Source organism: Haliaeetus leucocephalus, unplaced genomic scaffold (genome assembly GCF_000737465.1).
Source record: "Haliaeetus leucocephalus isolate CR32 unplaced genomic scaffold, Haliaeetus_leucocephalus-4.0 Scaffold206, whole genome shotgun sequence".
In the NCBI taxonomy this organism is placed as follows: domain Eukaryota; kingdom Metazoa; phylum Chordata; class Aves; order Accipitriformes; family Accipitridae; genus Haliaeetus; species Haliaeetus leucocephalus.
In genome coordinates, this window is record NW_010972642.1 from 6,681,756 (window position 1) to 6,697,243 (window position 15,488).

A 15,488-nucleotide genomic window follows, 5' to 3' on the forward strand; every position below is an offset into this window, starting at 1 on the left:
TGAGTTCTATAACAGGTTATCTTTTTCCACCATATTAAATCAGTCAGGTTTGTCCTAATGAGGTTAGAACCAAGCAAAGGGAAGCCATTTTAAAATAGTTATACTGTCAAGGGGAGAGTCAGACGTAATACACTTTAGTACGTACTTTCTATACGTGGTCTTTTTCAAAGAAAATTTCCAGTTACATCCTGATGTGCCTAAGCACCAAAGCAGTAATCATTTAAACCATTTTAAAAGCTGCTTCTCACATAGGAAAAGGTCAGTCAAGCAATTCAGATCTTGAACTAGATCCTTCCATGATTATTAATGTCATTATAACCATATATGTGGTTTACAATGTGCTCCAAATAAAGGTGAAGGCCAGTATACACTGACCCCTACCACAGATATGAAGGTAAGATGAAGTCATAAGCATATTCCTGATTTATCAGTCATCATGTACTTTCTATGTCAGTCTTATCACGTGCCATCTCTCAGCAGAAACAGCAATATAATCTGGCATGTTAAGAATGGCTCATGTACAGTGTTATGACATTAACTGCAGATTTCCTCAAGCCTTCTGTCACTGAATGCCAGGAAACAGACAGGCAGGAGCTGCTCTCACATATGACTATTCCAGCCCAGCAACGTCCCATTCCTAAAACTAGGATGCTAGCTAATACCTCAGCTTCAGCAGACCCGTAGTTCATTCTCTAAGCCATAGATTTTTGCTTTTAAGTTTTTTAGTTCTCCTTGAATTTTACGGGTTAGTCTGTTTCCTTGGCGGACCTCATGGAGAATTGCAAGATCCTGGTCTGGTCCAATATTCAGAGTCACCTAAAAAGGAAAAGAAAAACAAACTAAGAAAACAGGGCAGTACAGAATACAATTTAGAAAGTATTATGACGAGGATATGAGGGAGAGAATGGTAAAGGAGACCCTTTGTAGCTAGCAAAGAGGATGCTTAAGCTAATATCACTAGGCTAATACATATCACCAATAGAAAGGTGCTCCAGAAATAAAAATAAAGAACAAAGCTTTCATACATTATGGTATTGTATTACTTGTGAGAAAGAAATCTGGATAGAAAATAATCAAGTTTACCCATAACTTGTCAACTCTTTTCCAATTCCTGCATTATTTAGAGACCCACAAAAAAAAGGCAAGTTAAATTATTTATCAGCTAACTTTTATGTGGTTCTAAGTACCTCACCTGATATGATGACATTTTGTCATCTTTTGCTACTAGAACTAGAGGTGGTTTAACAGCTGTGGCCAACCTGCTGCCTTCTGAACAGCACACAATTCAAGAGCAGTTCAAGACAATGCCTAGTCTCAGGCCATGCCATATGGCCCATACTGAGCCGAACAAAGGCTCTGGATAATCAGAATTCCTCATGGCAAGCTAGCCAGGGCTGCCATTTCCTGTCACCCTGGAACTGGATAGATAGCATGCCAGCCCAGCCACTTTCAACAGCAGAGCAGCACAGCCTTGGAAGCTGCTCTCAAAGCCCTCTTTTCTCTCGACCCTTTAGGGCGTCTCGTTGTCATCATGTAGTTCTTGGTCAAAGACTTTAATACGCAAATCAGAAAATTTAGTCATCTGTAGTCATTTTGACCTCAAGTGATGAGAAGGATTTAAAGATCACTCTGAAGACTTCTAGCAAGTGTTTTGTTCCTCTGCCCTCTTGTGGTTAAAAGTGTAAAGAAATGAAGAATACAATTAAGAGGACGCTCACAGTTACAAAACTTACAGGTCTGTAGTAAAGGTATATAGGCAATTTTTCCCCCATTCACATATGCTGTTTAGTCCTTAAAGAATAAAGTTTAAAAACTCACAGCCCAAGAAAAAAACAGAAAAAAACCAAACAAAAAACCCCAACACAAAAACAAACAAACAAAAAATTGAAGTAATTAGGGAAGACAAGTGCATTAGTCTAATTAAACTGAACTGTGTGCCAAAAGTACAGAAAACAAATGAATTGGTGGCACTGCCAGATTCCTGAAGGAGAGTCAGTTGAACAAAAACTATGCCTAGATCAACCTCCTAAGCATATCTTAGATAAATATCTCATCCTAAACTCCAAGCAACATCAAGGCTGTGACTTCCCTTCTAAGCTGTTCTGATGTTCATCTACACATCTGGAAGGTACTAGAGAGTACACAGCTTCAAGTTCCAGCCATTGTTTCTGCAGCGATTTTTGCAGAGTTACAACTGAGATATTAACAAAGGAATAAATAGAATATTCACAATACTTAAGTCAATGATCTACCTCTTACTGGAACAAAACCAAACACTATGGCCCCCAGAAAGAAAACCAATCAGTATTTTCTCTGCAGGATATACTTCTGAAACTACTTAGCTGTCTCAAGACTGCAAGGCAGTAAAGTGAGCTACAGGCATCAAATAAGAACTCTCAGAGTTGCAACAAAAATACACAGCTAATGTATAATCAGGACAGTTCCTGGCAAGCTTGATGCCTGATTAACAAAGACAAATTTTTTTTTTCTTCATAAAATACATAAGAGGGCAAGTTTTTTCAAATATTAATAGCTAAAGGAACACTTAGGAAAGAAATTATTTCCTTAACTCTAGGGAAATACTGCATTTAAATACTGAGAATACACCTCTATAGGGTAAGCTCATAATAGTCTGCCTCAGAAATGCTTAGCAATTACCATAAAAAGCTGCTTCTCTACATCTTTCAACTTCTGCCGAAGCTGTTTAATGTCATTCTTGAAGCCTTCCACTTCCATATTACGACGCTTTTCCAAGGCTTCATATCGCTGAGTCATCAGCTTCAGGCGCTTCCCCATCTTTTCTGAGCGTTCCTATGGAGATGAAAACTCAATAGGGTATACAAAATAAAACCTGCAAGATCATCACACAGCTAGCAGATGATTACAGACTAATTACCTTAAAGAGTTCTCTGCCAACATCTCCCTCCTCACGAATCCTAGCCAGCTCACCTTCCAGGGTGACACACTGCTCTCTATACATGTTTGATAGGTGCCGTTCCTGCACTAGCTGTTCTTGCAGTGACTAGGACATAGGAGGAACAGAAAGAATCAACTCAAAAGCCAGTGCTCACAAAATTTCAATTGCTCTGGAAAAGCAAGTATGATAGATTGACAATATGACAGGCAAATAAAAATTAACAATTGGAGCTACAGCTAAGGAGATAACCAGGTAAGGACAATATTCTAAACCCACTTCCATTACCAAAACCTTTTCATTAGATTATCGGTTCTGCCTGACTGCTCATCATCAAAGAACTCTCTCCTCTTCCCCTTAAAAATAATATTCAACTAATGCTGTAATTCCGCTTCTCACAGCTGCTTGCCCATTACTGCATTTCATTCAGTAGTAGATGAAAACAATTCCCTATTACTTGTTTACTTTCCAATTCCTTATTCCCTGTTTACCCACTTCAGATCTCCCAACTTCTCACTGGAAGTATACCTGAAGTGGAAATAAAATCCTGACTACTGTAGAAGAGCTGGGGGACATCAACTGAAAGGACTTATTCTCCCCCAACAGCAGCAAGGAACATATAGACACTGCATTCTAAGTCCATTAGCTGAGACCATTTACACTAAAAGAAAGGCATGTGCAACAAGCAGGTTAAGAACTGTTGGCCCACATATCACACAGTTTGCAGAAGTAGGGAATTGTCCTGGGCATAAAAGAAACTGACAGTGAAGTGCTACCGTAAGTCATGGCAAGCCACTACAGCTTTGAAACAGCTGCTAGCTACTGCCTATCTAGGCAAAACCCAGATGCTTCCAATTTTCTAGTCGAAAACTGTTAAAGAGCCTCTACCTAGGACAAAAACAAATTACCTTTATTTCTCTGCTGTGGAGTTTCCAAGCTCCATCATCTGCTCGAAGCATCTTCTTGGTATCTCTCTGCTTCTTCTCTCTTCCTGGCTCCCTACTGATAGTAAACTGATCCAGATATTTGTCAAGTTTCCTCAGCAGACTGTCCTTCTCTGCCATCCATGCTTTCTCATTGGCTCGGGCATCAAACTTGAGCTGAAGAAAGTCACGGGTACTCTCATATAAGAGATTTTGGGTCTTATGGAGTCTGTAAAAAGGGATCGCAGTGGAGTTAATTAACTTCTTTCCTAGTTCCTACTTTAATTTCCTCAGTCATCACTGCAAGTTGGAAGAAGCATGGAGGAGAAAGATAGGTGTTTTCCTAACGAGTTTAGCTCTTCTTATCTAATGAAAGAAGTGATATTCTTCCAATGTGAAATAGGATTTTTAATATGTAGATTACTCCATCTTACACATTACTACACACACTACCAAAGAGATGGCTCATAATTTGCTTTTCTGCCTGCTGCAGAAAGCAACATACTGAAAGCCAAAATATTTCTATTGTTCCCCTCTCTTCTCATCTCATGACTACATCATGGTTATTCTCTCACACTCACTTATCTGTTATAGTTTTGATCTTGTCCTGGTCCCTCTGATGCTGGAGCTGGGCTTCCTCCATGTGAATCCGCCTGTCCTCTAGTAGTGCCTCAACCTGTTCCTTGGATAATCGTGTCTGTTCTTCTATCTGAGCTTGCAGGGCCTCCACCTGAATAAGCAAACACATTACTGAATAAGACCTCACAGCAACTCTGCTCCTGTCCTTGCAAGTCTCTTAAATTCCAAGATTCAGATCAAAGACTCTACCCCATAATACCTTTGAGAGTTCTAATTTCTCAAATTTTTATTTTTGTTTTAATGCTAAGTATTTCAAACAGCTAAAACATTTTAAGAAAAAAATCATGCTAAAGGCAAGACAGGCATATTATAAGCAGCAACAGTAGATCGAAGATATTGGAAAGATTTAAATTGCACAAAGGATGTGACAAATCCTTTGGAATATGCAGAGACACTTCTGTCCCTGTGCTACCAACTTCCAATGAAATGGTGATATAAAAACCCCCTAAATTCTAGGAAGGCAGCAAGTCCACATATCTTGAACAAAATAAATTACTCAACCAGAATGAATTACTAAATGTAAACAAGATGAGTGAAGGAGAGGGATGCAAAGACTCTTGATCTAGGGCACATAGTCAGGGAGACAAATTGGAACAAGTAATTGAAAAATGTGCATCTGGCCTATGTGTAAGAAACTATCTGAAAAAACTTTGCATGTATTTAGATAGCTTATTTTATGACAATTTTGTATAATGCTCTTGCTCCAGAATAAATGTTGTTAGACAGCTAACTGGCTACTAGGTCAGTCACCACTGCCCTCGAACAACAACAAAACTTAAAAAAAATAAATCTATCTGCTGTACAAGTTTGCTCTTTAATTTGCTTTTCTTGACTCATACTTCCTCATGCTTTAGACACAGCTTCTGGTATCTTCCCTAATTCATGATTCTGTACATTTTATCTTTCATTCTGTCATGCTGTCTACACCCTATCTTTCACTGAAGTCTAGCAAAGGGAACATGCCATTGTACTAGTGCATCCACAAAATATCCAACCCCGCAGATCTTCTGTGTGTTTAATGTAAATTCATAGGCACAATCAAATTACAGGAGATAACATCAATTCCACCTTCTGTATTTAAGGGCAACATATTCCAGCTGACATTACTGGAACATCTACTTACATAAAGCTTCCTGAATCAGATGCAAGTTCTTAAATCTAAGCTTATATTCATTGCAAAGAAACAGCTAAGTAAACAGATGGAAAGTGGGAATCCATAGTAAGACGTGGGGACTGATAAAATTGGTATGTCTACATCTTATCTAAGCAGACAGCATATTTGTCTATCATAATTTCTTGGACAGCCAGGAATTATGTCCATCACGTAGCAAATGTTTTTACCTGAAGTAGAAGTGTTTGATTATCTCTCTGATATCTCTCAGGACCTTCTGGTTTCTCTCCTTTTGCTGCTGGTTTTGAAGTGCTCCTCTTGGTGCCTATCGCAGAAATTTAACAGAAGTAGAAAAGAGTTTTCCAATCTACCTGCAGTATCTTTCCAAGCACGAAATATTGTATGTTCTGGCAGGCCTACAAGAACAGGAAAAAACTTGCCACTGCTGCAGTCACAAGGACTTCTAGCAGGGCTAGCTGGAAGAAAAGAGTTTCAGAACTTATGGTGATCCTATACCTTTATCCCACACTATCACACCACAATATTTAGGCAACCTACTAATTTTCTTGGCATATATAGAAAGCAAACTTAAATTTTCTTAAATAAATGATGAAGAGGCAGATGACACAGTTGCACAAGCATGAAGCCTTGAATGAGTTTTGAGTGTTAGCTAATTTCAGTCAATTTGGAAGAGGCAGTGCTTTCAAAAGAGAAAATCAGTAAGTAGGCATACAGACCCACACTGCTGTCTACACTAAAGGCAGGCAGAACCCCACACCTTGGAATGGCTGTGGCTAAGGGTGCCTGTCCAGTTGGTACCTGCATAGTTCCATAACAGCCATTCCACAGTCATACCAGCCTTTTTCTTAGCTGAGCAGATCATGGACACGAGAGCCAGCTCAGATTATTTTAAAAGATTTCAAAGGGAAGCCAACAGTACTGCATATATATGTGTATGTACACATGGATACATTTAGGGAGCTTAATGGAGGTATACTAAAGTATTCACAGTAAGGAATTATTTCGGTATACCAGACACAAACACGCAGAGAAATAAGTATCAATAGCTGAGCTGCTGCTCATCAGCTTGGTGTGGTACCTGTTCTAGAAGTATCATTTCGTTCATGTGACTCTCTGGATTTAGCTGGCCTTTGCAGAACAGTAACCTACAGAAACAAGATTAGATATCTGCGCTGAACATTTGACTTCTCCAAAGTTGCAATGGTCAAGAACAAATCTTAAAGAGTAAAATGAAATATCCAAAAGAACAGCATTACCTTACTTCTACCACAAGACAAGGAAGACATTCACAAGTGTCATTAGTCTGTGTTGAAAAGTTTCCTTTATCATGGCTGAGTTTTGCCATTTCTGCCTCTATTTTTTTTCACTGAAAGGTAACTGGAAAGTAATCCTGCCTTTGCTGGCTTCATTAGGATGAAAGTCAGCACCCTCGACAGGAAAAGGAGCATTTTGGGGACAGAGAGAAGAGGAGGAAGGTGAAGATGAAGATTATGTTATTTCCTTCTTTCATGCTCCTTCTTGCCTTAGCAAGACAGAGAAACATGAAGCTTGATTTATCAGCACATTCACTCAAGCTACTGAACAAGCCTGGAATAAAAGCTAACCAATAAAACTATTGAAACAATTCAACTGCTGAACTGAAACCCACTTAACAAAAACTGAAGGCCATGAGGGAGCAGGTTATAACCCCAATGCTTATCTTAAGGTTGATGCTATATAATAGGCCTAATTTTAGAGCTACCCCGTATCAGGGAATTTTAAAGCTTCTGCAAGATTTTTTAACTGCTTGAGCAATGTAGAACAACCACAAACAATGCAGCATATTTCAGCCTCTTTCTGTGCCTTAATCCAAGATAAATCCTATACTCCATCATAGTCTCTGTGTGTCCAAATCATTTGTGATTCATGACTTTAAGTAGGTTCAACTACACTGCACTTCATATGCACTGCCATTTAATCAATTTAGCATTATTTCTGAAATATGCAATACAATATTGCCTAGAGGGGATGGCTCTTCTGCAGTCTCTTGCTCAGGAAACTACTGCAGCAACTTCAACACAGCTTTACTCTTTACCGAGGCCCTAAGAGATAGGCACTCTGAGATAGCTGATCTTCAAGCACCGCACCTGGTCATTTTCTGCACTTCCTTTTTTTCTTTTTCTCTTTGTGGTATTCTCTCCAACTTCTCAATGACCATTTGCCAGATGGCTTCAGACTCCCATCTGACACTTAGGAGGCTGATCTGGAAGTATGCATGAAGGTAGAAGGGGACTGATGCTAAGAGGACCTACTTCCAGTGTGCTACTTATCTGTCAGCAGCTATACTAAAACCTGATGTTGCTACAGAGCTAGATACCTCCTGCTTTGGGCTCATTTAGCAGCTTTTGACTTGCGGGACAGATCTGGTCTGTGGTCAGCCTCTGGGGTACAGATCTTCAAGTTACAATCAAAAGCAGAGTTCTACAGACAAACGGAACTTGCCTTATGTGGAGGCTCCTTGTGAAAATATGTAACTTCTCCTCTGTCTGTTCCCACTAAAGCCAGGAGATGTTGAATTTTTTTTCTATCCTCCAGTTCCCTGGAATTCAAGGAAAGTGGTCAGCACATTGCTATTTTTAAGTACATCAAGACATTGTGGAACACTGTCTTTCTAGTTTACTTGTTAATGCTTACAAGTTTTCCAAGCTATTGCAGTTCTTGAGAATACTGCTTTAAAAACAAAATCCCAAAGACATTACTGATGTTGCCAATACAATAAGAACACCACCAATTCTGCTGGCACTGGGGAGCATTGCTCTTTTCAAATATGATACTACATAGACTGATACAGCAATAGCACGTGGTGGTAAAGAATTTGCATTTCAGAGTTATGAACTACCTAAAATCCTTTCAGATACTTCATTCAACAGATTGTAAGTGTCCATTGTTTTTAAAGCAAACTACGTTAAGGGCTATATCAGAGATTCCCCTGCAGCCCATGGTGAAGACCATGGTGAGGCAGGCTGTCCCCTGCAGCCCAGGGAGGTCCACGGTGGAGCAGATCTCCACCTGCAGCCTGTGGAGGACCCCACGCCAGAGCAGGTGGATGCCCGAAGGAGGCTGTGACCCCATGGGAAGCCTGTGCTGGAGCAGGCTCCTGGCAGGACCTGTGGACCCACGGAGAAAGGAGCCCATGCTGGAGCAGGTTTGCTGGCAGGACTTGTGACCCTGCAGGGGAGCCATGCTGGTGTGGTGTCTGTTCCTGAAGGACTGCACCCTGTAGAAAGGGCCCCACAGCGGAGAAGTTTGTAAAGGACTGTCTCCCATGGGTGGGACCCCACATTGGAGCAGGGGAAGAGAGCGAGGAGGAAGCAGCCGCAGAGACAGCATGTGATGAACTGACTGCAACCCCCATTCCCCATCCCCCTGTGTCGCTCAGTGAGAGGAGGTAGAAAATTTGGGAGTGAAGTTGAGCCCAGGAAGAAAGGGAGGTGGCAGTAAGGTGTTTCAAGATTTGTTTTTATTTCTCATTATCCTATTCTGATTTGATTGGTAATAAATGAATTTCCCCAAGTCAAGTCTGTTTTGCCCGTGATGGGAATTGGTGAATGATCTCTCCCTGTCCTGATCTTGACCCACAAGCCTTTTGTTGTAGTTTTTCTCCCCCTGTCCAGCTGAGAAGGGAAGTGATAGAGCAGCTTGGTGGGCACCTGGCGTCCAGTCAAGGTCAACCCACCACAGTCTGCTTAAATCAGAACCTCCATATTCAAACTGGCAACTCACAATTAAAATCTGAATATGTTCAACTTCTGCTCTTGCTTCTACTATCGGAATAGGAGGAATAAGTGGAAACATATTTAGCAGCCCAACAGATTGCATCCCACCTCCAAGATTGGTACAATTTCATAGGAGCCCTCCCTGGGAAGCATGGCATAAGTGCTTCTCTGAAGACTCCAGATCTGGATGAGAATTAGAACACAATGCATGCAATTGCTACTGCGCCAGTGACCCAGCTCACCAGCTAAGACAGCACACCTGATTTTCAGCCGGTCATTCTCTGAGTAAAGACGAAGGATGTGTTCCCTCTCCTGGAAGAGGTAGACTTGCATATCACTCAAAGCCTTTTGCAACTCCGCAATCTCCTCTTCTCGCTGATGTACTTCCCATTGCAATTTGTGCTAGGTAGAGAGAAGGAGGTACTTGAAATGATACAGAGCATTGGGCAACACTTAGAAACTTCAAACTGCTTGTGCCTTGAGCCTGTAACTGGTATTGAGCAACTGCCAGTTCGAGTGAATTATTTCACTCTCTTACAAAATTCGACCAGATGAGGGCAGTATTGAAAAATTATTAAAAAACGTTTCAAGAGGGAGTTCAGAGCCCTGAAAATCATTGTCACTATGCAACAGTCAAATAAGGTCTAAGCTAGGATCTCCAGTTTCCAGTGGTCGCACTTCTGCACTGGCAGTCAGTGCGGCACAGGTATGGGGAGTCTGACGTCAACAAAAACCTAGCAAAGCCTCTGTAATAGCACTTACTCTTAAAAGAAATTACTGAAGAATAAACATTAAAATATCCGTATGGTTCAGTAGTAAGAAATCTGCTAGCTACTAGGTGCCATTAATGATTTTCTACCTGGTGCGGAAAACTAACAAACCTTTCAGAAAACCATTCCTGTAGGAGAGAAGACACTATTTTGGAACCTGCCCCTCTTTTTCCCATATGTTGAATGAAAGTAAGTTGTATGCCACATGTTTCCCGAGGGCTTTCAGGCTGCTTCAAGCATGGCCAGTACTTGAGGAGGCACCTCAGTCACCTCAGAAGTGACCATTCTATTCCCAAAGTGCCATTCACAATTACAAATATGACTGCTAGACAGATGTATGCTGTAAGGCATATCAGAGCACTGAATATGTTACAGATATTCTCTAAGATTTCTTCCTCTTAAAAGGCTTTTTTTTTTTTTTTTTAGGTTTTGGAGATTCTTTTAAATTCGTATTTATTTGCTGTGTAGTATACTGCTTAATAGCCTACAGCCAAGCTTATGAATTCCATTGCAGTAAATACAAATTATATCTGTATCTCAAAGCCCATTAAATTTGGACAAAAGAGCACTCATTCTTCACTGTGAGAAACAAGGGAAAGAAGTCGGACAAAATGAAAACTGAACATCTAAACTCAGGCTTTAATTTAAAAAAAAACAGAAACAAACAACCCACTGTGAAGATATAACCAAACTATAATAATTTAAGAATAGAAGAATATCCTCCAGGCATGTTTGTTTGCTTTGACAGAGGACAGACAGCTAGATTTTACAATCAAACCCTGAAATCAACTTCTTAGCTTAGTTCTACCACATTACTGGTAAATCTTAAGACCATCTGTGCTGAGTTTTCAACTGAAGAAAAATATTAAGTTTTTGTAAGGATACATAGTCCATCATAATTCAAAAACTTTTCCTAACCTGCTCATCATACGTTTCTTTGTATCTCTCCAGCCTTTTCACCAAATCCTCATGTTCCTCATCAAAGTCATCAATCTTCTTGCGGTAGTATTCCAGCAGCTCCCGGGAGGGCCGGAGAAAGGCCAAGCGCTCATTGATTGAAGGGAGAGGAGTAAAGTCCTGCTGACTCGGAGACCGAGAACTAGCATATCTGGATGAGACATGGGGGGTTGCAAGCCTGGGCAGAAACAGTTTCTAATGACATGTAAGATTCAGACAATAAAATGAAAAAACCTTTCTAAAATAGTTAAAAAAAGATTTTCAATTTTAACTCAGATTCAATTTCAAACACAGATTAGCTTGTCTGTGCTCCGAGTATTAACAGGAGATCACGGCATTTTGGAGAACCAAAAGCTTTGATATAGAACAGCTTGCAGGCTTACTATACTGTGGAGATGGGGCCAACTGATGGAAAAGGGAGAAAGAAAAATGTTACTGAAGGAGACTCTCACAGGTTATTTGGGGAGAGTGAACATGAAAGGAAGAGGAGGAAAGAAAAGAAGGAGAAAACAAAGGGGACAAAAAGTCCATTGTTTTGCAATTAGAAGCAGCAGCCACTGTGAGATAAACAGGAAGACATAATCTGTGATGAAATCACTATCTGATATCCAGAGAGAAAAACACTTTCAGAAGAAAGACTGTCGAATAAACACAATAATTCAGGTTAGCTGATGCACCAGCCACCAGAATTTAAGGTGTAGGTCTAGGAATCTACATGCTTTCCTTTCTGGTGTACTTGATGGTCTTATCCACATCGCTTGTTCACCCTTGACAGTAAAATAGAAGCTTCCAAGTTCGTGAATCTTATGTTGAGGTACTACATGGAAAGCATGTCAATATTGCATAAGTCAAACGAAGAATAAGTATGTGTAATTACAGATCTGATTTTTCTTTTAAACAATGTTTACTGCATTCAAACAGTTAACCTGCTCAAACAAGCACCAAATTTGCAAATAGAGCTGCATACAGAGTTCAAAATTCCCTTGGGAAGTGTTCTTTTCGTTATTTATGTTGATCTAACAAACACTTTTTTTTTTTTTTTTAACGATACCATGAGTAACAGAATTACAGCTAAGAAGCCTCTTTACTAAAGATCTGCTTAACAAAAACACAGTCCAGAATCTGATTCTGGAGCCAGTGCCAGAACTTTGATCATAAAATGATCTGTCAGGTGACACTGAGGCAGCGGTGACCTTTAAGGACCAGCTCACCAAAGCTGCTTAGATCAGAACCCCAACGTGCTACATCCATGAAAACACGCCAAGCTCCTTAACTCCTGGCACTGCAGTAAAGTATTAAATGCACAATAACACGATCAATTAACATAGGAACGCTCCCTCCAGCTGCGCCCAGAAATGCCTTAAACACCACACTTGGAAAAATAAATAACAGCAAGAGAAGAAAACAGGTAACATAGGCACAAGGTGAATAGTTTATTACTGAACTAAGGAACAGTAGAAACGGAAAGGCCTAAGGACAGGGAAGCGCAGCAGGTACCAGAGCGGACAAAACGGTGCCTTCTGTTAAGCCTGGCTACCGGACAGAACGAGAAGAGCTGCGGGGCCAGAGCCCCCAGAGCAGTTTCGGCGCGGGGTGACTGCGGAGGCAGCCCCCACACTACCTTCTGGAGCGAGGGGAGCTCCCCGGAGAGCAGTCCGTCGCGCTCATGGCGCCCCTGAGGAAGGGCCGGGCTGACGGCGGGTAGGGGACAGAAGCTTCGAGCCGGGGCTCAGCCGGGCCGCCTGCGGCGCCGGGTACCCCGGGAAGCTGGCGGAGGTGGGGGGTGCCCGGCGGAAACACAAGCTAAGGCGCGTCGCAGGCCCCGCTGGGAACGGCCATAGGGGCCCTGGGGGACCCCCTGCCGAACAACCCAGGGACAAGCTCCCGAGGCAGCGCGGGAGGGGGCCGGCACCACCGGCACCCGCCGCCGCCTCACGGGCCTCTACCGCCAGAGGCCCCCAACGGCAAAACAACCGCCGCCGCTGGCCCTCCACAACTCAAACGGCGAGGCAACCCGCCGCCCGCCGCCTCCCCCAATCACGGGCAGCCTTCCAGGCGGCGCCGACCACCTCTACCAATCAGCGCTCGCGACACGGGCGGCAGGCGCTCCCCGCCGGCGCCTCCGGGAGTTGTAGTCCTTGGGTGTGGGGGCGGCAGTGCGCCTGCGCGGTGGGCGGGGCGTTTATTTGGGGAAGAAAGATGGGGCCTGGGCTGAGTGCCCCGGTCTGTGTGATGGCGGGGCTTAGGGCAGAAGAAAGGCAGCCTACAGCGGGGACTCACGTCGTCGGCAGCGGCACACAAGCCACCCGGACACCCGTTTGGCTTCGAAAATGGACTGAACGAAACGCGGGGGTTGTGAAGCAGTTACCGGTTCGAATTCTGGCTGAATATCCACGCGTATTGTTCAGATGCTTTTTCGCCTCTTCGTCCCCACATGTGTCTTCCCATACCCAGCAGTGCTTAGTATTCTTCTCACAATTTGTGCAGTACGCTAATTTACTACTGATTTTCCTAATTTACTTAGTAAATGTGCTGGAAAAAAACCTGCATGCTAATAAGCCAGCTTTTTTCCTTAACCATTTCTTTAAAGAAATGGACTTCCTGTATTTAAAAAAAAAAAGATCTAGGCTTACTTACAAAACTATGAGGTCCTTCATCAAATCAATTTTCTCAATAAATAGAGGAAAGAGGAGGGTAGATCATTTTCTGGGCAAAGTCTAGAAGAAAGGCTGCTATTATCCTTGGTTAGGCTAGCTGCTCTCTCCGTTTCTCATAAAGCAGTGCAATATATTGTACAAGGGGCTGAAGTCTTCTCTGGAGGAAGTAATAAATGCTTCCAGATGACCAAGAAGAATCAGGATTGATGTGGGGTACACAAGTCCCAGCGTGGCCCAGTGTGTCAGAGGCCCCCAAACCAGAGGGTGTAACTGAGAAAAGCGTGAAAGTCTGTTTCAAAAAGGGTATCCTGCAGAACAGATAAAATGAAAAAATGCCCCCACACAGGTTATTTGGGATTTTTAGCTTTTTACTCTGTTAGGAAAACCCGCATCCTTCCCAGCAGCGCCTTCCAGAGCTCTCCACATCCCCAAACATATTAACACAAAGCCAAAACAACCTTGAATGGTCTAGAAGGACATCAGCAAAAGACTGGTTCTCAAAACAAAGCTTTTGCATGGATTTTGTGCTTTCTAGCACGGAGTTTTTTCCCCTCTAGTACTCCTGGCTAAATCGCTGCTTATCTTGGAAATTGGGTATGTTGGTTCTGAGTCTCCTGTTGGGAATACAATATACATACAGATACATTTCCTCAAACAAATCTGGTACAGCTTATCAGAAGAGAGACACAACCAAATAATAAAAGAAAAAAATGGCAGGAGTATGTAGAAATAGAATTTCTAGATACTGCTAAGGAAACATCTGCACTTCACATGCTTTTACAGTCATAAATGTATCAAGCATCCATGTCAGGAACCCCCTGCAAAATATGAGAAGACATTGCAGCAACACAATAACAATTGGTATATTCATTCAATGTTTTGTAAGATCAGTTTGCTCTTATGTATAACTTTTGTCAAAATTAGCTATTCGCATTGGAGCCATTTGTTTCCCGTATGTAAAATGTGGGTGACGCCTCTTCAGTCTGGCAGGGATGCGATGCAGATAAATGTATTTGCCTGTCTGAAGGTGATCTTGCAAGCCTCATGGCTAACGGGAGGAGGAACTTAACTTTTTCTGAGACTGAAACAGCGTACCAGGACCAAGGCTGGAATACACAGTAAGAAAAGTGAGATGTGGAGTATGGTGAACGCTGAAGGCAGGGTTCTGGTTGAAAAACCCCCCAACACGCAGTTCTTTTTGGAAAACCCAAGTTGTAACGGATAGGTGAAAGAGGTGCCGTGCGAGTCCCATCTTGTGAGTACTTGACTTTGGAAATAAAGATTCTGTATGGGGAGGAGATCAGCAGAGTGTCTGTAGGTAACGCGGGGGGCGGGGGTAGCTCGTGGAGTACTTCGCGCAACCTTGTTATCAATCGCTGACCGGGCTTCTGAGATCTGAATGGAGAAGCAGCGAGAGGGACGCTCTGGGCCCGCGATGGTGGAGGTGCCAGCAGAAACGTGCGCTGACTGCCGTTAGCCCCGGGTGCTCATTTTGATCACGCTCAAGAGCTGCCCCAACGGCAGCCTGGCAGGGCCACAAGCGCAGGCCCTGACGGCGGCCGCCCCCAGCGCCGCGGCGCTGACGGCTCAGTTTCTGCAGAAATGAAAAAGCGGAAGATAAGAACCCGCGTTAAGACGCTGGGCGCCAGCGGCCGGCAGACGCGGTCCGAGGACTCGGGCCCCCCGGCTCGCCGGGTTCCCCGGGCCCTGAGGGAGGTCAGGCCGCCCCCCGCCCCTCCCG

General features: G+C 42.8%; 1 protein-coding gene across 1 annotated transcript; it reads right to left on the minus strand.

Moving 5' to 3' along the window:
* Positions 1–389: 389 nt before the first annotated feature.
* On the minus strand, positions 390–12,789 carry CCDC77 (coiled-coil domain containing 77). The gene is made up of 11 exons (XM_010566204.1): positions 12,712–12,789; positions 11,052–11,268; positions 9,623–9,765; positions 8,090–8,186; positions 6,687–6,753; positions 5,818–5,912; positions 4,419–4,567; positions 3,823–4,066; positions 2,897–3,022; positions 2,659–2,811; positions 390–816 (listed from the first exon to the last, which is right to left on the minus strand). Exons 1-11 carry the CDS (start codon positions 12,756–12,758, stop codon positions 670–672), a joined length of 1,485 nt encoding a protein of 494 aa, XP_010564506.1. The 5' UTR covers positions 12,759–12,789; the 3' UTR covers positions 390–669.
* Between the last annotated feature and the right edge of the window lie 2,699 nt (positions 12,790–15,488).

Excerpts from the sequence above, each read along its gene's own strand:
- CCDC77 (XM_010566204.1), bottom strand. The coding sequence starts at position 12,758 with ATGAGCGCGACGGACTGCTCTCCGGGGAGCTCCCCTCGCTCCAGAAG. Across the intron at positions 4,568-5,817 it reads ATCAAACACTTCTACTTCAG|GTGGAGGCCCTGCAAGCTCA; the intron begins GTAAAAACATTT and ends TTGCTTATTCAG. Across the intron at positions 3,023-3,822 it reads TCCACAGCAGAGAAATAAAG|TCACTGCAAGAACAGCTAGT; the intron begins GTAATTTGTTTT and ends CCTATGTCCTAG.